Source organism: Danio aesculapii, chromosome 6 (assembly GCF_903798145.1).
Source record: "Danio aesculapii chromosome 6, fDanAes4.1, whole genome shotgun sequence".
Classification (NCBI taxonomy): Eukaryota; Metazoa; Chordata; class Actinopteri; order Cypriniformes; family Danionidae; genus Danio; species Danio aesculapii.
In genome coordinates, this window is record NC_079440.1 from 38,831,008 (window position 1) to 38,855,709 (window position 24,702).

General features: G+C 33.8%; 1 protein-coding gene across 1 annotated transcript in view; it reads left to right on the plus strand.

Moving 5' to 3' along the window:
- The first annotated feature begins 23,622 nt into the window (after nucleotides 1–23,622).
- rhcgl1 (Rh family, C glycoprotein, like 1) overlaps nucleotides 23,623–24,702 on the plus strand; it is a 12,763-nt gene continuing 11,683 nt past the window's right edge. Inside the window, exons 1-2 of the mRNA XM_056460133.1 lie at nucleotides 23,623–23,921; nucleotides 24,033–24,225. Of these exons, the coding sequence (XP_056316108.1) occupies nucleotides 23,735–23,921; nucleotides 24,033–24,225 (380 nt within the window). The 5' untranslated portion in view covers nucleotides 23,623–23,734. The remainder of the gene's footprint in view (nucleotides 23,922–24,032; nucleotides 24,226–24,702) is intronic.

Genomic DNA, 24,702 nt, shown 5'->3' on the forward strand with positions numbered 1-24,702 from the left:
TGCGGGTGGTGAGGGAGGTGTCGCGGCCGCCGAGGTCGCCTCTATGGACGTGCTGGCCCTGCACACCAATCATAATCAAGTATTCCATGGCCCTGTAGTATAACTGTCAATAATTTGTGTATAATAATTGTAAATCTTAATATTATTGAGTGAATGTATTGTAAAAAAGTATATTTTTTTTAAGAGATGTTTTTTTAATCAATGCAACTGACATTTGTTGTCATAAGTATCAGCTAGAGTACCCACCAGATGCACTAGAGGGCACTCCAGCTATATGTACACTCCACCAGCTATTCATTTTGGACTACACATCCCATTCTGCATTGTGCAAATCAACCATCTACAGATGTTGTCAATCTGGACACTGACACACACACTATGAATGCAACGGTTCTCTGTAAAAAAATGTCATCCGGTTGTCCTCCTATGGTTCGCTGCGCCTTGTGATCCGATTTTCAGAATATGTATTATTAATATTTGTTTGGTGATAAAAACAACAACAAAAAAAGTTCCACGTTTGTATGCTTCCGATTACCTATCACATGCACTGCACGTGTGAAGACCTGTCCAATCACCTCTAAGTATTTAAATCTTTTGTTGACATCACGTTTCCTCACGTGTAGCTGTGTGTGGAGTTTCTGTGTGTTTTAGTATGGCAAGTGAAGGAGATATCGAGCAAATGCGCAGGTGAAGCCAAAGCACAGCACATTGCCATGAGTGTTTCAACAGACACATAATGTAAATTTAGACAGACACAAAAAATAATGAATGCTTATTTTTTTATAAATTTTTTTGCAAAGATAGCCTTGATCAGTGGTCACTAACAGGCAGATCGAGGTTCCGTGTTCAGACCCAGAAGTGTCCCATACGGACAGCCTATAGTTTGGGCAGGTCTGTTACTTCAGTCCCGTCCTGCTGGGGGTTATGTCACACCCGATCGCTCCTGCTATATATTCATTCTGTTTACTCGCTGTCTGCAAAGAAAAGTTTTCTTCTCAGTGTACTGTTCCCACAGATTTAAGAGCCAAACGCTCTCACTTTGTTTAAGTTTCATTCACTACGATGGTGCTGATAAGTGATTATGGAGCTCTCTGGAATCATTGTTACTAAAAATATGTTGTTGACTTGGTAATGCAACCATAATGTAATCAAACTCTAAAAGTGCTCAATTATTAAGATGTGTTGACATAATTATTATCTGCATAATTGGTTAAGACTGTTAGAAGATTTTGTTTGAACATTTAATTTTCAATATGCCCTACTTTTATTTAATTAATGAGAAAACATGCACATTGACAGTCGTATGTGTGAAGCCTGTTGTATTGTCAGTTGTTTGTTACCCAATAAATATGTGGATTGTTTTTTTAATTTTTCTGTAGCCATTTTTTTAAACATAGCACATCCTGCACTGAAAAAAATTACGTCTGCAAAAGTGTTGCAAACTATTTATATGTTGAATTTAAACAAACAAATTAAATTTAGTAATGTTCAGCTTAATTTGCTTGTTTAAATTCAGTCCAAATAAATAGTTTACAACTACATAACTTAAATGATTTTAGTAAATCCAAGGAATCATCTTTGAATCATTTTTTTCAGTGTAATTTACTGAAACCGTGAATGTAAAGCCATGATGCATACCGAACAATGAGTAGATTAAACCATTGCACCCCTAACACAGCTGCCAATCATTGAAACTAACTACATACACTACATAAAGACCACACTCACACATCTTAATTGTGTGATTTTGTTTTTGTGTCGTGGACCTCACATTTGATTCTCGATCCCTTGTTTTGATTGGCAGAATTGTTCTTGTTTTATGATTGTTTGCCGCCTACCCTGACCTCTGCATCTCCATTGGATTTACTCTTTTTGGACTACCTTTTATTGTTTGCACCTGTCTTAACCTGTGCCTATCTGACTCTTTATAATAAAGCTGTAAGTGGAACATTTCCTCCATTTCCACACCTTCATCATTACAACTGTAACACTTAGTTCTTGCCACACTTTTTTCCCAGTTTATAGTTTTTCATAAACTACCAGTGCAGTTATGCAAAGGCCAACCAACATTTAACCAGTTTTCACGTCTATCTGGGGACAATAGCTGTCTGCGCAAACTGGGTGGGGTTTAATAATAGTGTCTGGAGGTAGCAGTGTGGCTAAATTGATTTAGGAAGTTCATGCATGAAACAGAGCTGCTTCAATTTCTGCCAGAGTCAGCCTCAGATTTGTCTCACAGTTGAGCAACATCTGCATTCCCCTACGGTAGAAGACAAATTGATTTTATCTTTTCCAGCCTGTCAGCAGCGTGACAGAACATTATAAAACAAAATACAGCCACTGAATCCACAGGATGTCAAGGGCTGTACCTCATTCCATTCCCCATACCCATGTGATGTGATTCAGTATAGTGAACATGAATTTGAGCTCTAAATCCTATAAACACTGGGACACTGATCACTCAATTACCTGCAGCTAAGCTACAAGGTCGCTCGTTAAAATGAGCTGCATTACACACCATGACCAGTTATTCTTTGTTTGTTTTGGGGTGTTGTGTGCATCTGAGCTGTTAAAAAAGTCTAGTACAGTTTTGAAATATGCATTTGTCCTCAAATTCTGACATTTATCAAAGCAAAAACACCAAGGTTGTGCAAATACTTGCTGGAAAACCTATAATAGCAAAAAGTCAAAGACTGGAGGAAAAATACATTTTTATTTCATGATTTTTGGATTAAATAATACATTCTGAGAGCAAACGTTCAAAAGAGAGTGAACATTTCAGTGCACTGGGCAGGGTACTATTGAATTAGGGAGAGATACCAAACATCAATATATTTACTGTAGCATAAGTCGAACATTTGGCATGAGAAACAGATTAACTTCAGCCCTATGACATAGCAGGTCATATAAGGACTAATAGATAGAAGTTTAACTTTTATTAAGCTCTTGGTGTTTTCTGTTTATTTTTGCATTCAGATTGTATAATGGGAGCTTGATCTCACTACATATAACTCATTTATTCATTTTCTTTTCGGCTTAGTCCCTTTATTAATCCGGGGTCGCCACAGCGGAATGAACCGCCAACTTATCCAGTATATCTTTTACGCAGAAGATACCCTTCCAGCTGCAACCCATCTCTGGAAAACATCCATACACACTCATTCACACTCATACACTACGGACAATTTAGCCTACCCAATTCACCTGTACCGCATGTCTTTGGACTGTGGGGGAAACCAGAGCACCCAGAGGAAACCCACGTGAACGCAGGGAGAACATGCAAACTCCACACAGAAACACCAATTGACCCAGCCGAGGCTCGAACCAGCGACCTTCTTGCTGTGCAGCACTACCTACTGTGCCACCGAGTCGCCCTACATACAACTTCCAACTTCTTTAACAAAGGGACATTTTTAGACTTTTTAAGAGTTTGAAACAATATATTGCATAAGAAAGTTTGTATCGGTAACAGTGCTGTCGCTCATTGCTCTTTTTTTCTTTACATGCCCCTGATTTACCTGACCAACCAAAAAAAAAAAAAAAACTAGTTTAAAACCACTCATTCCCTACAGCTACAAACATGTAAGCAATTATGTCATCTTATGGAGAAGGTCATTTCATACCATTATTTCCACTGCCATTATGTGATGTTCAAACCTTTTTTTAGGGACGTTGATTTCCTGCCTGAGATAGGGAATGAGAACACACGATTAACTTTTTTAATGGCATAATTACACCAAAAGCTAATGATATCAATTAAAGACTTTCCAAATGAAGACAAAAAAGGCCAAATAGGCAAGCAAGCATATTATGGCATACAGTTTGTTTTAAAGCACCCACTATTTCTTCCTTTTTTTATTAAACAATATTTACATTTATGTATTTTGCAGAGGTTTGAGAACATAATTTATAGTCTGTTTAAGGCACATGTTTGTTGCACTATTGGCACCATTGTGTGTTTTCCTTGGGTTTGAACCCATGATTGTTGTACAACGTTCTACCAATTAAGCTATGCAAATTCTGAATTGCACCATAGCTGAATGGGCTCAGTGCATTATGTCTTACTTGTTGTAGGGGCACAACTTTAGTAAATGCTCCTATCGATTTTATTTCAGGGAAGTGACAAATGAGCTATACAATATAATTGTAACTGAAGGATGCTGACAATGGGGTTGAGGATCCACATGCAGTTTATTTATAAGATTAGTCAGGCAGTGGTCAAAACAGGTGCAAATAATCCAATGTCGAGGTCAATAAATAGGTTAGTGGTTGTTACAGGTGGCATGCAGGATAAACAATAAACAAAGCAGCGGTCAAAACACGGCTAGACAGGGCAAGGGAAAATGTGTCGTGATGTATATTACGTGTTTGTGTGTTTTATATATGGTCCATGTAGTCTTTGAGCAGCTCCAAGCTGTGTGTGTGTGTAATCAAAGAAGAACAGGTGTGAGTGTGTGGTGCATGTCAGGATTTGTAGTTTCTTTTGGTGGCAGATTTGAAGTTTACTAGCAATCTGTATAGACTAGATCGCTGGTGATTGTGATAGGTATAGGTTGGAGAACAGATTGCAATTACTGCTTTGGTGCTTGACATTGTAGAGAGACAGACCTGCAGAGGTGCTAAACACATCCAATTGAAATCAAGAGCAACCTTGGTTATATTCTGTAAGCTGTAAAAGTAAGATATTGCCAAAACAGATTTTGAAAGAAGTATTTGTGTTTGTGTTCTGTGAAGTGTCAAAGTTTTGTATTTACATATATATTTATAGCACTGAGCCATGTAGCCAATTAAACTATTGACTCCTTTACCATAATGGCTAATCAAATGGAACTTGATAACTGCTCCAAACACAACTCACACTCTGCATGCTTGTGAATCATCTCATTATAACAGTGTAAATAATTATAACAGAGTGGAGGTGTTAACATATTCATGATTTCTACTATAATTGGATAAGGATGTAGAGATGTATTAAAGCCATTATTAGACATTAATAAATTGTTTTATAGGAAAGAGAAGTTTAAAAAATCTCCGGAGATGGTTTTACAAGCCCATTTAGAACACTATGAATTACCACAATAATGGAAAGCTCTGTATTTACCCTATTTGGAAGGGTCATAAATATTATTGATCTTTGCTTTCATGCTCCCTCCAGAACTCTCTATGTGACTGGCTCCCGATCAACTTTTGTAAATTACTACTATAAATTAGTATCAAACCCCAAGTAAACAGGTTACTTTTATGATGTTTATTGCCATCCTTTTACTCTAGAATTAACAAGCTGTAAACGGATAAGGTGCTGTTGCATTGACATTCCCCAAAGTTAATACTTGTCCAGTGTTCAAAATAAGAGTCCCATATAAGAAATATAATAAGCTGTGTTAAGCTTGCATGTGTTGGTTGGAGGCATGCCTAAGTGCCCCACCAGTGAAGATATACAGCCATACCGAGCTGCTACGAGTGTGATATTGCGTTTGTACAACAGTTCAACGACATAATCGTGTACATAAAAAAGAAAATCAAACACTCAGTGTCTAAAAACCCTTTGTGAGAGGTACTACTTTCTTTCGCCAGTCATGCACATCTGCTGCTGACATCAGAACAGCAGAAATCGTTGTTACTTCACACACGTCACTTTAGAGCTAGTATTTGAATGATTCTCTAGAGCAGGGGTATCCAAACTCAGCACTGGAGGGCCGGTGTCCTGGAAAGTTTAGCTCCAACCCTAATCAAACACACCTGAAACTTCCTGACAGGTGGGTTAAAGCAAGTTGGAACTAAACTCAGCAGGACACCGGCTCTCCAGTACACCCCTGCTCTAGAGTAATGTCTAAAGTGATGACAAAACAGGTCATTTTTGCTCACATTTTAAGATTATAAGGCTGAACGGCATGAAATGCCGTCAGTCTACAGAGATTTCCCAGTATTTCTCTGTTGCAATCAGGAGATCACAATAATTAACCAGGAAAAAAGCCAAAGCAGCACAAACACTACCAGATTACTGTTGTGATTGCGATAAGGAAACACGCTAAACACATGCAGGCATTTCTTATTTCTTTCTGTTTACTGAACTAGTCTGCAGTAACAGAAACAGATGGTCAACCAAAAAGTAAAAAAGGGCTTATTATGCGGTCTCTGTCGCCATTTTGTGGATGGTGCTGTATCTCAGAAATTCTTAATAATTAAATTATGCACTATCCTTATAAATTAACTGCATTGTTGCAATCTACAACTATATTCTCGCCTAAAAAAGCCTTAAAAATACATCATGTCGTCAAACAGCTACAATATTTGTCAAACTGTAGTGAGTTTATTGATCTGCTGTCATTCTATGTGGGCGGAGCAATACAGAAGGGTGTGGAGGCTGTACGAGTTCTGTTATTGAAGAATATCATACTGCTATCAGCCAATCAGATTCGAGAATTAAACAGAACTGTTTTGTGTGTGTGTGTATATATATATATATAATTGTTGTAATCTTACTAGGAAACATGGCCAATCAAACATTGTTGGGTAACATCAGAGTCAGTGTTTTGGTTTGATTGGCCTGTTTTTTTTTTTTTTGTTTTGTTTTGTTTTTTTACCAGGATTTTACACTTTTAGATTTTACATGAAAAATAGGAAACGACAGTGTTTGAGGTTCACGGTCATTGCTATTTACGGGACTCTTTTTATCAAGCTGTACCTAGTTTCTCATTCAGTGGCACCTTTAAACATTATTGAAGACACACCATTACACATTTGCTGATACTTTCAACAAGAGAGATATACTATTAACTGCTGAAAATATAGTGATGGCAAAACCTCTCAGCAAAATATTGAACTTATTTGCAGCACACTCTGTCTAGCAGAGGAAATGGAAAAGCTTCCGCAACTATGTACTGTAGTCCAATCTGTGACACCACTGGAGATACTACATTAGCTACATTACTTAGTCCCTCATTAGCTCATGGAGCTGCTATTGAAGTGTTGGACATTTTCATTCTCACCTTTGCTTCAACTGTAGAGTACAGTGAGAGCCCATGGGAGAACAGACTGAGCACAGCATGTCGACAATGAGCGATGATGTAAATACTCAACCCGAAATGAGCAATATCACATCGGAAAGCATGTGTTTCCTTGCCCCCGAGATAAACAGAACTCATTATATCTCAGCATTGATAGATTATATATGTGCTATAATGTGCATTGCTGTACTTTTTAGCATTTGCATTCAAATACCATATTGTTTCTGTTCCCAAGTCTGACACACTTTTAAATTATGTGGTAATGCTCAAAACACAGGGGATGCATTCATTAAAGATTTGTTATAATGAAATATTTGGTCATTGTATGCAAACATGGCTAAAGAATATTAAGTATCAAAAATAAAAAGGCTATGCATATTTGCGGAGGAAAGCAGGCAATGGGAATTAGGTCACATAAGTAAACCTGACTTAAACACTTTGGGGTCCATGTGAGCCTGAATAACAATTCAATTCATGGATGGTCCACCACGCAAGCCAGTGGAAGCATTACTGGAATCAAAGTGACCTACAGGTCTGAAACTTTCATCCCCTGACAAAGAAATCAGGATTTAGTATGTAGGGCACACAGAAATAAAGAAAGGAAGAGATCCTTGGCTTTCTTCTCTTGCTGATATGGCCTTTTGTGAAGACCTCAGCAATACTTTTATCTGTACCTTTATATGAGCTATTTTTGGCATGAAAGGATAATTGGGGTTGCTAAGCATGTGATATTGAATAACAAATCAGTTTTGACTGTATTTTTGGTTGCCTAATTACAGTTCTCACATCTGCATTTCCCAGAAACCAAACGCACAATGAAAAAGTAATTTTACATTTGTTCACAACTGTATGCTGTTATTAATACTATTAAAGTTGTATTATTATTATTATTATTATTATTATTATTATTATTATTATTATTATGTTGAGGACAGTGCCAATTTTAAAATATTTATCATTTATAATTTCAGAGAGACCATTAGCTTGTCATTGAGCAAAGCAAAGGCAGTTAACATTGTCCATCTATAAGATTGGACAGACACTGCATAATAAGCCCTTAGAAGAGAAAAATTGCGTATTTTCTAACTACAGCTGATTAAAACATTATTAAACAGGCACGTGACATTCTAAGTCGATCTTTCTCTTTTGTATGTTGTAGTGCTGTATTTATACCATATAAATGTAGTCTATTGAGTGTGAAATGGGAATCACATATCAGGAATATGTGTTGTGTTTGCAGAAAGAAAGAAGAAATGTCCGAATGTGTTTAGCGTTTTTCTTTATCGCAAACACAACAGCAATCTGATAGTGATTGCGCTGCTTTTTTTCTGGTTAATTATTATGATATCCTGATTGCAACAAAGAAATACTGTAGACTATAATATACTGTTATACTGTAGGGAGATATCTCTGTAGATTGATGGCATTTCATGCCGTTCAGCCTTATATTCTTAATATGTCAGCTGTCAAAATCACCTGTTTTGTCTTCACTTTAGACATTACGCTAGAGAATCATACAAATACTAGCTCTAAAGTGACATTGGTGAGTTAGTAACGTCTTCTGCTGACATCAGCCGCAGATCTGAATGAAAGGCAGAAGAAAGAACTCTGAAAAAAATGATTCAAAGACGATTCCTTGGATTTACTCAATTTTTTTACATTAAGTGGTTGTAAACAATTTATTTGGGCTGAATTTAAATAAACAACTTAAGTTGAACATTGCCCAATTTAATTTGTTTGTTTAAATTCAACACAAATAAATTGTTTGCAACAGTTTTGCATGCAACACTTTTTTCAGTGTAGTTCCCATACGAAAGGGGAAAGGGGAAACCCAATATCACACTCATAGCAGTGCCATGTGGCTGTATATCATCACTGGTGGGACGATAAGGTGTTTTTTTCATCTATCAAAACAAACAATTAACAAACAAACCAAAAAATTGTATCTTTAGTGTTATTGTTTCCCCACAACATTTGAATGTTTTTGATTTAATTTAATATTTTTTTGAGCAAAACTAATAATGTATGAGACATTTTTTTGTCATTACTTACAGAATGTAATGTGAACTTACAGAATTTAATGTACCAAATATTATCAGGCATATTTACATTTCAAATCATTTGTTGACATATCAAAATATTTTATTTAAACTCCAGAGTGCAGAACCAAAATATGATGTTTTTTAATCTTTTAGAAATAACATACAATTTAGAATGGTTACTTATTCTTTTATAGATTTTAAACATATCAGTTAATAATGTAAATCATGTCAAAATAATGAGTTGCTTTTTTACATATTTTTACAATATTATGCTGAAAGATGATGGAAATATTTTTTACGCATATCTTTACAATTTGTCTTCCTAAAAGAAGTTTGAAACATTAAAGTGGGCACTATAAACTTCTAAATTTCTATATATAAAAGCATGTTTGTGCTTTTTATTTAATGCACATGGTAAAAAGGAAAATCTCAGGTATGACATTCATATATTCCATAATAATATTTAAAAATACCTATTTATTCACCAAAATATATTAAATTAAATATATACAGTTCAAATATACAATTAGCCTGTCAAGATTTTTTTCATTACACTTTGAGACTAGTTGCTTGACAAGTAAGTGTATATGTAATCGAAAGTTCCTTTCGATATGTGTTATTTGTTTATTTTATTAATGTTTCAATATTAGTCTACCAGTCTGTTTGTATACCAAAAGTGTCCTACTTTCTATCTTGGGGCTGTAGCAGAAAGGAACAGGATGTTCTTACATGGCAATAAACATTCTCATTAAAGAAATGCTGTCGTGCAACCCATGTTATTTGGTTATTTGTCCAGCACTTACTAGGAACGGTCTCTGAGGAGCAACCCGGGGTTAAGTGGTTTGTTTATAGAAACTCAGTAGCTCTCCAGTTAATGGAGAACCTCAATGGAGGTCACTGGATTACCAGCCCAGCTATTAATGTATGCCGAAAATGCTTTTTATCTCCTTACAAAATCCATTTTTGCATGATGTTAAAAGATAATCATTTGCTGGCGAGGTCATTAGTTTAAGTACCATTTGAAATGCTATTATAATTATTTATGTAACCATATTAATCTATACCTAGCATTTATACTGTGTTTGTTGTTGTTCACAAGAAAGATGTAACCGCAATCAAAATCAAATCAATGTGAATTCTAATTTTATAATTACAAATGTTTCTAAAGAGCTTGTGTGTATAAAATGTACGCTTACTTTATTGTAATCAAGAATATCAACTTATCAGTAATAACTATCAATATAATATTTATTATCTTATCTATTCTTCATAAATGAAAAGTTAGAAGAAAAACCACAAGAATTCCAGCAAGAGACACTTTATTTTGGAATTATGATGGCTCACTGGTTAGCACTGTCACTTCACAGCAAGAAGGTCTTTGGTTTAAGTTCCGGCTGGACCAGTTGGCATTTTTGTGTAAAGTTTAAAATAAGATGGCCGTAGTGTGTGAATGAGAGAGTGTATGGGTGTTTTTATGGTGCTGGATTGTGACTGGAAAGGCATCTGCAATGTAAAACATATGCCAGACTAGTTTGTGGTTCATTCTGCTGATAAATTATAGACTAAGCTAAAGGAAGATAGAAGGATGGATGGATGGAAAAGTATACTACCCATCAATGTAATCTTATAGAATAACAAATACTACCATACACTTACAGTACATGTTTACTGAAAGAGAAGCAATTTCAACCTGTTGTTGCTATACAGTAGGTTACAGATTTTGATACTGTTCTGCAGAAGTGCACTTGTAAAGCACAAATGCCTAGTCATGGATGAGCACAAAGCCCTTTAGGAGAGAAACACACCCGTACTGCATTATCTGTATTCACAATAATACTATTTTCAGCTCCTCTTATCTCATTCATGCTTTTATGTGTTGTATTATAGATTGTATTGACTTATCTATTGCATCATAGATTGCACAGACTGAAAGAGTGGTTTGAAAATGATTTATTGATTACAAATAACAATACAGGCGTTTTCTAGGTATGACCTTGATCTCCAGCCTGTTTTTCACAGATGGTGTCAGCTGTCTTAAAACCCCCTTCAAGCCCTGAAGTATATCTAGAACCTCTCTGTTGGAATTCACACTTTTTTTTTTACTCCTGGATGATAGCCGATCTGAAAAGCTGGACTTATACCATCTCATGATCTCGTCCAAATCAGCGGACAAGAAACTTAATAGCTGATAAACTGCCAAGCTTGCTGCACAACATCCCCAACCTTGGAAAACATCCATGTAAAAAGCACTACCCTCCCCTGAAACTTACACTTAACATGTTTGTGCAGCACCTGACAAACCTGTGTTGCCAGATAATGTGCCTACTGTACGTGAATGCCAAATTCAAACAATCCTCTTGTGCAATCAACTTGTCATAGTTGCTTTGTCGATGAGGACAGGTTTCTTGTGGAACCATGACAGCATATGAATTACAAATAGACAGTTGAACATGATAGCCTCTAATTTTTTTGACTACTTAATCCCAAAACATATTTTTCTTTCCGAGTCCTGTGCATGATACTCTTTGATGTGTCACCCGCATGGTGTCTACTTAGTGTGAATGTACTTAATCCTTACAACTGCTGTTTGCCAATACAAATAACTGATTCAATAAAGTGCTACTGAACTGCTTCTAGTCATTTTGTCTGTCAATGTTTTCATTATTTTGTTAATGGTTTTGTCAGAGTTTGCAGAGAAAAAAAAGTGTGTATATACAGTAGCTCCTAACCATAAATCTGGTCTACTATTATTAATACTTCAATGAGGATTAGCTGACAATAGATACGTTTCCATCTACCTGTTTTTATGTGCATTTTGGAGATGCACATAAAAAATCAGTTGATGGAAACACCACGATGCGCATACATTTTGAAAATACGCATTAAAAACATATGCGCATAACTGAGTAGGATAAACTTTTTATTCCATAAGAAAAGATGGGCATAAACTATGATGGAAACACTTTTACCAAACATATCCAATATGCGCCTTAAAAACTCATGTGATTTTGATATGAGATCATGTGATGATAAAAATGTGTGTGAATGGACCAACCAGCAGACTAAACACAATGCAAAACATCTGAATTGTTTTGGTCATTCTAAAATGCTTTAACCATTTCAGTATAAGTGTTACTACTGCATATTATTTGTTCACTGTGTGTTGGCATTTGTCTTCTGAGGCGCAAGTCATGTATTAAATGAATAAAAGATTCACGCAGCTCCTTCTACCGCAGCAACTTTTTAGCCAGTGTCATGAGAAATTTAGTCCCCCCCTGACAATTGTGATCATATTGGTAGTTTGTAGCACCTGATATATATATATATATATATATATATATATATATATATATATATATATATATATATATATATATATATATAAAATATATATATATATATATGTATATATATATATATATATATATAAAATATATATATATATAAATGCAGCGAAATCTCGTTTAAATGTATGTAATTTCAAAGAGCATTATAATGACGTAAAACATGGAGAATTTCTCTTTTGTGCTTTTATTTACGTGCTAGCACTTATTTAAATATATAATGTTGCATATAAATACATAAAAACATCAAAAAGACATCATTAAATGTTTACAAATGTTTGAATAATTTTAACTATATAACGATAATAATGTTACTAATATGATAAGTTTTGTTAAAATCTCAAGACTGAGAATAGACTATAAAAAGCACTTTTGATCAGGCATTCAACGCAGACGATCCAACGGGGTCCTAGGTAGACTCGATTGCAGGAGGGACTCGATTTCTCACCACACCGGCAACTAGCTTTTAGCCAGCAGCTAGCTCTCTGCAACTCTCACATGGTCGCCTGCTGAAGCTAAGCAGGGTTGCACCAGGTCAGTACCTGGATTGGAGACCATATGGGAATGCTAGGTTGCTGCCGGAAATGAGGCCAGCAGGGGATGCTCAACCTGCAGTCTGTGTGGGTCCTAATGCCCCAGTATAGTGAAGGGCACTCTATACTGTTCAGTGAGTGCTATCTTTTGAATGAGACGTTAAACCAAGGTCCTGACTCTCTATGGTCGTTAAAAATCCCAGGATGTAAAAAAGAGTACTGGCCTCAGTCCATCATGGCCTCCTAACCATCGCCATATCCCACATCCAGGTGGATGGGCACACTGGTGGTGTATGAGGAGATTCCCCCCAATGTGTAAAGCATTTTGAGTGTATACAAAAGCTCTATATAAATGTTAGAAATTATGATTATTATGAATTCCATTTTTACTATAAATAGTTGGTGCCAGTTATGCAGGAAGGGACGATTTTGTTTTCGTTCACTCGTTGGATTGAAATGCTGCTTTATTTGCACATCTTTTATGTGTTATTCCAGTTTTGAGCATAAATAAATTCACATTTTTGTATGGAAACATGGCTATAGTTACAATGTTACTTGAAGTTAACAAAATGTTTAAATGGTTCTAATAGAATCCTACCACAAGACAGTCTAAATATTCGAGTCACACTTTATTTTTAAAGTACAATTTGTGCTTTTAATAAACCATCAACAATGAATTTTGCCTTAATACACTGCTAATTTGCTGCTAGTTATCAGTTATTAAGCTAGTAGTTTAGTTTAGGTATTAGGTGGGATTAAGAATTTAGGATGAGATGATGCAGAATATGTACTTTGTATACTATATAAATATAAATCGATAGAATATAAATAGAATATAGAATTTATATACTAATAAACAACTAATATCTTAATAATAGGCAAGTAGATACTTAAAGCTTCTGCGTATGTTTTATAGAAGCTTTCTATAGATTTGTTGGTTAAAGATATACACTGGACCTTCCAGTAGTAATGAATTGCACAGTCCAATATGCTTCATATGTTTTTGTGACAGTGACAGTTAAAGTCCCAACAGGTTTCACTACTTAGGTTTTAGGAGTGGCTTTAAGTTTTAATTACCAGTGACATAACCTTAGGATGTTCTTTATAAGACTCAAGTACAGGTTTTAAATTACATCCATGCACATGAACTCACACAAGGTGATGTTATTTAACAATACTTTTATTTCTATTTATTAATAATCTATTTATTATTATTATTATTATTGTTATTATTATTATTATTATTATTATTATTATTATTATTATTATTTTGGTTTATTTTATGATGGGTCTTTATGCTTGGCTTTACTCAATGATTGTCTCTTATGCGATCCAAAAGGATTCTTTTGATTTGGCAATCTTGTATAAATGATTATGGCTTCTTACAAGTCTGGGTTGATATTTCTACTTTCAGTTTAAAAATGTTTTATTTGTAATTTTTTTTTTTTTTTGTTATTAAAATCTTTATTAAAATCTTAAAATCAAAACTTTTCACTAGTGTACAGACTAGTAAAAAATTGCTTTGTTCTGTTGTTATTGGTAACTGGCAGCAAACAAAGAGAAAATCACTTAATCATTGTCTGTTTTTTGCAATAGATGCCTGTGTGAGGATTAAAAGATACAAAAAGTGCGCATGGGAGGTAATCTGTGTCTCGTAAATATGTCTTGACTACAAAGAATAGCCACTGATTTGTAAAGTGCTCTGTCAAACACCCAGTGGTGTAGTGTTTAGCCCTGTGGTGTCCAGTGCTTATGTTATAAATGCATTTGTTTTTAATAAGCTACAGAGTATGGGGAACACTGAATCGATGTACAGTAGGACAACTATTCTGGAATGACAACAGTGAATACCTTTTATATTGAATTATTATTGTAATAAAAGCTTAACTAAATTAAAATTTATAGCTTAAATATTATGAAAATATTATATTCATGTGGATAAGTTTATCCTGTGTTGTAACATGTTGTAACACTGTTTTGTTGCAACCAAGACTAAAGACCTGTGGTTCGACTAACACGTGAATACATGTACCAAATGTTTGTAATGTAAATGATTAAAAAACAAGATGCAACCATAAAAAGGACAAAAGTTCGTTTTTCCTCATCATATGAGCTACAATGAGTAAATTTACATGGACACCAGTAATCCTAATTTAAATAAAGACAATACTCTGATTAAGAGTCTACAATGTAAACATCGATTTCTGATTAATTTAATCTGATTAAGGTCATAAACAAACTAATCAGAAGTCGAATTAAGACATGTGGACTATGATGATTTTAGTCGCATTATTGAAGTGCAGTACAGACATGTAAATACCTTAAGGATTTAGATTTTTTTTTTTGATATGATTTTTGCCGCATTTTGCGTCAGGATAGTCTACACACACGGCTGTTTGACACTGTTCTCTGCACTTATCAAGTCAGTGAAGAATTACAGACATATGCATCAAGAAATGCGGAGGTTTTTTTTTTTTTACATTCGGCATGCAGTATCAATTTCCATTAAAACAACACTCTTACAGCAGTTCATTCTCGCATTTAATATCTCGTTTATCGTGGGGGGCATGCATGAAATGAAAATGAAAGTGCCAAACTGCAGTTAAAGTCGACAAATTAAAAATAAAACACACATAATTACATAAAACTCCAGAGGGAATGTGGATAGCGCGGTGACGCGATGACATTAATCGAATTATGTGCTATAACATGTAAAACAGGATCATGAAAAGAACATTCAGCAAAAGCAACTGTATTCAGATTAAGGCAAATAATTGGATTACTGATGTCCATGTAAACAGAGTCCTTGGCTATTACAGTATGTTCAATCCAGGTGTTAAAACAAAGTTTCTTTTTGTTTATGTGCATGTGAATCCCTGTCATTGTTTTGACAGCTTTATACAATGCTGTAAGTACTTCACAGGATATCAACAGCTTCTAAAAAAAATGCCATTGGATGTGTATAAATGCAATGAGCTGTTTAGCACTGCATCCACACAGCATTGTTTTCAATTCATAAAATATATGTTATTAAAATCACTGGCCAAGTTTGAATAAACAGAGGCATGGCAGAGTGCAAAGTTTATAGTATTTTCAGTTTTAGTTTTTCTCTCATTATACTATCTAGTATGAAGACCATTTCAAGAGAAACTACACATAAAGATAAACAAGGCACATTCAGAAAACTAAACTTCTTGCATGTCAAAGAAAATGTCAACAATATATTATGATAATAGAAAGTGTAATACTTGAGAAATAGCAGTGCAATAACGATGTCCAAGTTGAGTGTATACTGACTGTTTATCAGTATTACAACAACAGTAATGCAGTCAGTTTAATAAACAGAAACTTCATTTCACAAGTATGGTTATGCAATAACGCGTGGTGTTCAAATGTGTCACGTGTCACTTTCATTGTTACATATCTAGCTCTTAAAGAATTGTTGGAATGAAGCACCAGAGAATATATCCGGTAAACAGTGGCTTCAATATTCACAGCAAATATGCAGACTGATGGTGAACGTAACAACAAGCATAATGTTGTGATGCTAGTTTTTTTGGTGGAGATAAAATAAGTCTTTATAATATTATTTGCAAAGTGCTGTAAACACTGTTAGAATCAAAAAGTAGTGTTCTTTTTTTATATACACATATTAGGGTTATTCCTAGAAACTAAAACTAAGGGTATAAATGTAAAAGGTTTCTGTTTTGTTTCTTACACTTTTAAATAAGACGTTTCACATTTTTACAACATTCAAGTTTTACAACATTTTTTAAATGGTCCTCAAACACACAGATCTGCAAAAACAATAACTCCAGTAATTTGCTGTTTTATGCTTGTCAGTCTAATCGTTGAAAATTTTGACAGTGGTGAAAACAGACAAGATGGCATCAAGCTGTTAAGAAGTCATTCATGCACATAACCTGAACATGTATTGTAATAAGCTTGTGCATGATATCACCGCTTTTACTCACTGCGCACAGCCAGTTAGGATAATCCAGTCACTTGACTCAATATAATATAATGCACTGTAAAACCCAATAAGTTAAGGTAACTCAAACCATTTGAGGTAACCGATTGCAACAAACCATTGCAATCAAAAACTAATCTTAATGAGTACTGTGAGCTTAATCCATTTGAGTAAATGAAGCAATTTGAGCATGGTAAAACCCAATAAATGAAGAGCCAAACTCAAACCAACTGAGTTAAACTACAGTTCTGAGTAAAAACTACAGTAAAACCTAATAAGTTGACCTAATAATCGTTTGAGAAAACCGATTGCTACAAACCATTTGAGTTAAAAACCCTAATCTATAGTATCCTATTTAAGTTGAAGAAATGTGGTATTTATTTACTGTGACCTTTTATGTGAAGCTGCTTTGACACAATCTACATTGTATAAGCGCTATACAAATAAAGGTGAATTGAATTGAATTGAATTATTTAACTCATTACCTAACTCATTATTTAACACTGAGTTAAAAAACAAAGTTTCAAATGAGTAGAATTAACTTTTAGTAAATTTTGTGTTACCTACACTCATTTAATTTGATAAAGTTGACTGTTGGGTTTTACAATGTGGTTAAAGACTATAAAAAGTACAACTGTACTTTACTGCTTTACAAGTTCCTCTACACTTATTGTTTATCTTATAATTCATTTAAGCATAGGCTTCTAATAAAATACTATAAAAATCTGATTTGACTATTTTACTGCTATATGTAGATATAAACACTTAATTTACAAGAAAATGTATTATTTTTGAATGCTCACAATGCTTTATTATTATTATTATTATTATTACTATTCATTCATTCATTTTCTTTTTGGCTCAGTCCCTTTATTAATGTGGGGGCGCCACAGCGGAATGAACATCCAACATATCCAGCATATGCTTTATGCAGCTGATGCCCTTCGAGCTGCAACCCATTTCTGGAAAACATCCATACACACTCATTCACACTCCTCATACACTATGGACAATTTAGACTACCCAATTTACCTGTACCGCATGTCTTTGGACTTGTGGGGGAAACCGGAGCACCTGGAGGAAACCCGCACGAACGCGGGGAGAACGTGCAAACTCCACACAGAAACGCCAACTGACCCAGCCGCGGCTCGAACCAGCGACCTTTTTGCTTTGTGGTGACAGCACTACCTACTGCGCTACCGCGTTGCCTATTATTATTATTATTATTATTATTATTATTATTATTATTATTATTATTATTATTATTATTATTATTAAAGCTATAAATTCAGTGCAGACTATATGAAAGATGACTATATGAATGACACAAATAAAAAATCAAGTTTAAAAAGCTTTTTTTTACTCTTTTCTTATTTTTGTTAGTATATTTTTTACCACAAGAGTTGCATATGATATTCTTAAATAAATATTGTTTATATTACTTGAATAATAGTGTTTATTGTTGTAAATAAAACTGTAAAAAAAATGTTGACTCAACTTAAAATTTTATGGCAGCCAGCTTCTGGACATTTTTGAGTAAAGTTAAGTCAACTCATAAAAGCCCTGCAGCAAGTTGCCTTACAATTTTAAGTTGAGTCAACTTTTTTTATTAATAAAAATAATAATAATAATAATAATAATAATAATAATAATAATATTATTATTATTATTATTATTATTATTATTATTATTATTATTATTATTATTATTATTATTATTATTGCTGTTGTTGTTGTTGTGTTATTATTATTATTATTATTATTATTATTATTATTATTATTGTTGTTGTGTTGTTATTATTATTATTATTATTATTATTATTATTATTATTATTATTATTATTATTATTATTATTATTATTATTATTATTATTATTATATTTGCTCCCACAAGTAAAGCTTTTTGTAATGCAGTCAGATTCATTTAAGTGACTTTCTCATGTCTACCTTTTTTAGTGTTGTTGTTTTTTCAGTTAATGAAAACGTTTTACTTTAAACTAAGTTAAATTCATAAAATACCAAATGTTGCTGTTGTATAATTTTTTACAGTAACATTCCAGCAACCACATATGGCTAAATTTTACTTTGACATTTTTTTCTTTCTTTCTTTCTTTCTTTCTTTCTTTCTTTCTTTCTTTCTTTCTTTCTTTCTTTCTTTCTTTCTTTCTTTCTTTCTTTCTTTCTTTCTTTCTTTCTTTCTTTCTTTCTTTCTTTCTTTCTTTCTTTCTTTCTTTCTTTCTTCTTTTCTTCTGTGCATATCATGTCATGTGATGTTGCCTAATAGTGACTGAACAGAACATGTCTGCGTTGAATGAAACTACAGGTGTGACAAGTACATGTGCAATAACAGACTAGGGTGTGCTTCTCTCAGCTGTATATTATGCCTTTAGGGATGCTTCCTGCTCACGCATCTCAGAAATCTTAACCTTGGCTGTTACTCAACTGCAAATATTAAGTCTTGCAAAGCATTTATTGTTAACCCTCTGATGCCTGGATTATACAATCACAGAAAAAATTAAATGTTGTGTTTATACTTTGAGCCATTATTATAATCAGTTTATAAACCCACTAAAATACTCATGTCATGTCATGCATTTTGGATTCCAAGTTTGAAATTAAGTAATACACTGTAAAAATATCTGTTAATTGACAGATGTTCAAGGGTGTTTTCGGTTTATTTACTGTTGTTAATTGCATTATGGGATTTTTATCTCTGCTCTGTTCACTTTTCAGATTAAAGGAAACTTGCAACAATGCAATACATTTTTAACAGGATGACTTTTGTTGACATTTTAGAGAAATTTTTTTTTATTTAATATAATATAGATTTATATATATATATATATATATATATATATATATATATATATATATATATATATATATATATATATATATATATATATATATATATATATATATATATATATATATATAAAATATAAAGAAAACCAAGTCTGTAAAATAACATAACATGGTCTGGCAGCTTATGACTAGTTTTTTGTACTGTAATTTACAACCCCAACCCAGACAAAATGTCACTTTAAACTATTACAAATGTCAAAAAAAGGATTTTTATGAAGATATATCAAGATCCCATAAAGCAATTCAAAAGCAAAAATATGTGGAAAAAAATATAAAGAAAACGGTCATTTTACAGATATTTTTTTAGTGTAAATTATATAAATATGGTTCAAAAATTGTTTCATGTTTCAATATGGTTTCATGTTGATGTTTGCATTAAAATCATTTTACAAAAGTGATACTACATATAAAAAAAGCATATTCAATGCAAATAAGAGATCACAAATAATGTTTGTGAAAACCAAGTGTCAAAACCGAGTGTAAAAATGAAACAGCATTCTGATACTTGTTGATATATACAGTGTAACAAATATTAGTGATTACACAAAAAAGGTTTATGTTTATAGATGCCAAGTGGTTAAACTGTAGAGTTTTGAAGGACAATGGAAAAATATATATATATAAAAATATAAAATAACAATTCATTTTCATCTTTAAATTGAGCATTTTAGTTTGATTTTGTTCTACAAATGACTTTTTTTATGAATAACATGAATTAGATAAATATGAATTACATAAGATAAGATTCGAAAGACAGATTAAACGTAAATCCCACTTATCATCCATCACATTTTTTTGGCAATAGAAATGGCAACAATGTGAAGATTATTTCTCATTACTAATGCTTTATATATATATATATATATATATATATATATATATATATATATATATATATATATATATATATATATATATATTAATATTTAGGGCCAATAAACAAAATATATCTACAGATAAATCAATTGATATTATCAGCCTATCACAGATTGCTCAGTGTGAAACTAAATATATTTTATTAAATCTCAACCTATAGTATTATTGATTTTGGAGCAGTTTTTTTTTCTTCTTCTTCAGGTGGCAAATGATCACTCAATGTGAGAAATGATTGTCTGGTGTTCTAGCGAGTTGTTTTGAAGATGTTTGACAGCAAGCTGAATATTGCACATACCATGGCGTAAACTGTACATACTGCACATGTTTGAGGTAAGCATGAGAGGATAATCTTTCACACTAGGGGCTTTTTATCTGAGTGACACTACCTACAATGCCATGCTTAAATCAAACTTCACTCAACAGGCAAATTTGAAGAATAATTAAGCAAAGCCTTTAGTATAATTTAGTAGAACTATTTTTTAAGTAAAATTGATGTTGAGCTTCAAGCAAAAAAAAGAGAAAAATAAAAACAAGATTCTAAACTGTATATCAACTGTTTTTATTTAGTGTTATTTATGCAGTACACTTAAAAAATGGCGACGAATAATATAAGTGAAATTAATTATAAAAAATGTATATAGTAATCCAACACAATCTCATGGCAATTCGTAACTTTTTGATTTAGTGGCTAATTCGTATGAATTCGTACGATCTAATTCGTATGATTTAGTATGATTTGCTCATCCCCCAATGACGGTTGGGTTTAGGGGTGGGGTTAGGTGCCACGCCTTCTTTTTAAAATCGTACAATTTCGTACGACTGAACTCGTACAAATTTGTACGAATTAGCATCTAAACTGACAAAACGTAAAATACTTATATTTTCTCGTGAGATCAGGGTGAGTAATAATCTAAATACTGTAGGTGGCTTGTTGTTTGCCAATAGTGTCAAATCATTAAATTGTTTTGCCTTTGGGCTGGACGGTGGTGCAGTGGGTAGCACGTACGTCTTACAACAAAAAGGTTGCTGGTTCAACCCTCGGCTGGGTTAGTTGGCGTTTCTGTGTGGAGTTTGCATGTTCTTCCCGTGTTGGTGTGGGTTTCCTCCTGGTTCTGCTGTTTTCCCCCAAAGTCCAAAGAAATGCGGTATATGTGAATTGGGTAGGCTAAATTGTCTGTAGTGTGAATGAGTGTGTATGGATGTTTCCCAGTGATGGGTTGCAGCTACGTAAAACATATGCTGGGTAAGTTGGTGGTTCATTTCGCTGTGGCGCCTCTAGATTAATAAAGGGACTGAGTCAAAAAGAAAATGAATGAATGTTTTGCCTTTTTTCATTTTATTCTTGCAAGGAAATTTTCACGGTATGTCTGATTATATTTTTTCAGCTGGAGAAAGTCTTGTTTGTTTTATTTTGGCTAGAATAAAAGCAGTTTTAATTTTTTTATGAACCTTTTTAAGGTCAAAATTATAACCCCTTTTAGCAAATTTTTTTTTTTTTGGCTTGTACAGAACAAACCATCCTTATACAATAACTTGCCTAATTACCCTAACCTGCCTAGTTAACTTGATTAACCTAGTTAAGCCTTTAAATGTCACTTTAAGCTGTATAGAAGTGAAAAATATCTAGTCAAATATTATTTACTGTCATCAGGGCAAAGATAAAATAAATCAGTTATTAGAAATGAGTAATTAAAACTATTGTGTTTAGAAATGTGTTGAAAAAAATCTAATCGCTAAATTTCTAATCGCCAATCACATGGCAGAAACTCATGTAGACATGGTCAAGACGATCTGCTGCAGTTCAAACCGAGCATCAGAATGGGGAAGAAAGTTGATTTAAGTGACTTTGAACGTGACATGGTTGTTGGGGCTGGTTTGAGTATTTCAGAAACTGCTGATCTACTGGGATTTTCACACACAACCATCTCTAGGGTTTACAGAAAATGGTCTGAAATGGAGAAAATATCCAGTTAGCGGAAGTTCTGTGGGCACAAATGCCTTGTGCCAGAGGTCAGAGGAGAATGGCCCGACTGGTTTGAGCTGATAGAAAGGCAACAGTAACACAAATAATCACTCGTTACAACCAAGGTATGCAGATGAGCATCTCTAAATGCACAACACGTCCAACCTTGAGGAGGATGGGCTACAGCAGCAGAAGACCACACTGGGTGCCTGGATAATTTCTTGCCTGCTTTGGTCCCATTAGTACCAATTAAGCATTGTGTCAACGCCACAGCCTACCTGAGTATTGTTGCTGACTATGTCCATCCCTTTTATGACCACAGTGAACCCATCTTCTGATGGCTACTTCTAGCAGGTTAACATGCCATGTCATAAAGTGCAAATCATCTCAAGACATGACAGTGTGTTCACTGTACTCAAATGGCCTCCACAGTCACCAGATCTCAATCCAATAAAGCACCTTAGGATGTGGTGGAACGGGAGATTCACATCATGGATGTGCAGCTGACAAATCTGCAGCAGCAGCAACTGAGTGATGCTATCAAGTCAACATGGACCAAAATCTCTGAGGAATATTTTCAGTAACTTGTTGAATCTATGCCACAAAGGATTAAGGCAGTTCCGAAGGAAAAATGGGGTCCAACCCAGTACTAGTAAGGTGTACCTAATAAAGTGGCCGGTGAGTGTATGTAAGTATATACTGTAATTAAAAATAAAGGTAGATGAAATTGATTTTTTTTTTCATTCACACACTTTATTATTGTGGAATAAATATCCAAGGCACTTTCAAGGTCATTTAAACGCTTATTTAAATTCTTATATAAAAAGTCTAGTCTAAATGGAATGTAAAAACCTTTCTTCAGCACATAATTATCACAGAAGAAAGCAGACTCTTCATTTCTTTCTTTTCTCAGCACTGAACAAACATGTTGTCATGTGTATGTCATCGTATGTCTTGGGAATGGGAGTGGACATTTGATGACATCACGACACACCTCCAGACCTCACTATAAAAAAAACCTTATGACAAAAGGTGAGTCACATGTTACTATTGAAAGCAACAGACTAAATTAACAAGAAAGGAATTTGACTGTCATTTCCACAACGTCTGTTCGAGAGAATCTGCAAAACCTGAAATGGTCAAAAACACCAATATTCGAATCAGTCTCCCTGCGGTTTGCTTTGTCTGGCAGATTGCTATGATCATCCTATTTGGTGTGTTCATCCGTTATAATGAGGAGTCTGACACCCATTGGATCGAAACACGGAAAAAGAACAATATTTCCACAGATTTAGAGAATGACTTTTACTATAGATATGCAAGTAAGTAACACATCGACTTGATTTGATGCAATTTGGTGTCTTGTATCTTGTATCCAACATTTTTATTATCAAGCAGTGACTTTATGTGTTGTTGTTGTCGCTGTATCTCAGGTTTTCAGGATGTGCATGTGATGATCTTTGTTGGTTTTGGATTCCTCATGACCTTTCTGAAGCGTTACAGTTTTGGTGGTGTTGGCTTTAATTTTCTCATCGCAGCCTTTGGCATTCAGTGGGCTCTGCTGATGCAAGGCTGGTTTCATTCCCTTGACAAAGAGGACTGGAAGATCAAAATCGGCATTGAGAAGTAATTAATCTTTTAGTGACATAAAAAGATATGTTTATATGTTTATGTTATGTTCAGGCACTGACTTTTTCTGCAGGATAAAAAATATTACAAGTGTTTCCATTTCTGAAGCCTTGCTTATATAGTCTAAGCATATTCAATGCTGTATAGTAATAGATTATGTGTAATATGTATTATGTACTGTTATCAGATTACAAAAAGGCAGTACTTCTAATTAGATTGTATTCCATTTAAAGTGTTTATAACTTCAAAACAGTTATTTTTACATATATTAAATTGCAAATTAAGCAATGGCAATACATTTGTTTATAACTTAATGATTAATTTTTCACTTTAAAATTGCATTTTACTACTGTGTGTCAGTTTTGGAATGGCCATGTAAATGACATGTGAATTCATTTGCAACCCATATGAAAAATGTGTTATAAAAAAGGCAAGTTAGTTCAAAAGTAATCTAGAAGTAATCTAAATGTCAAA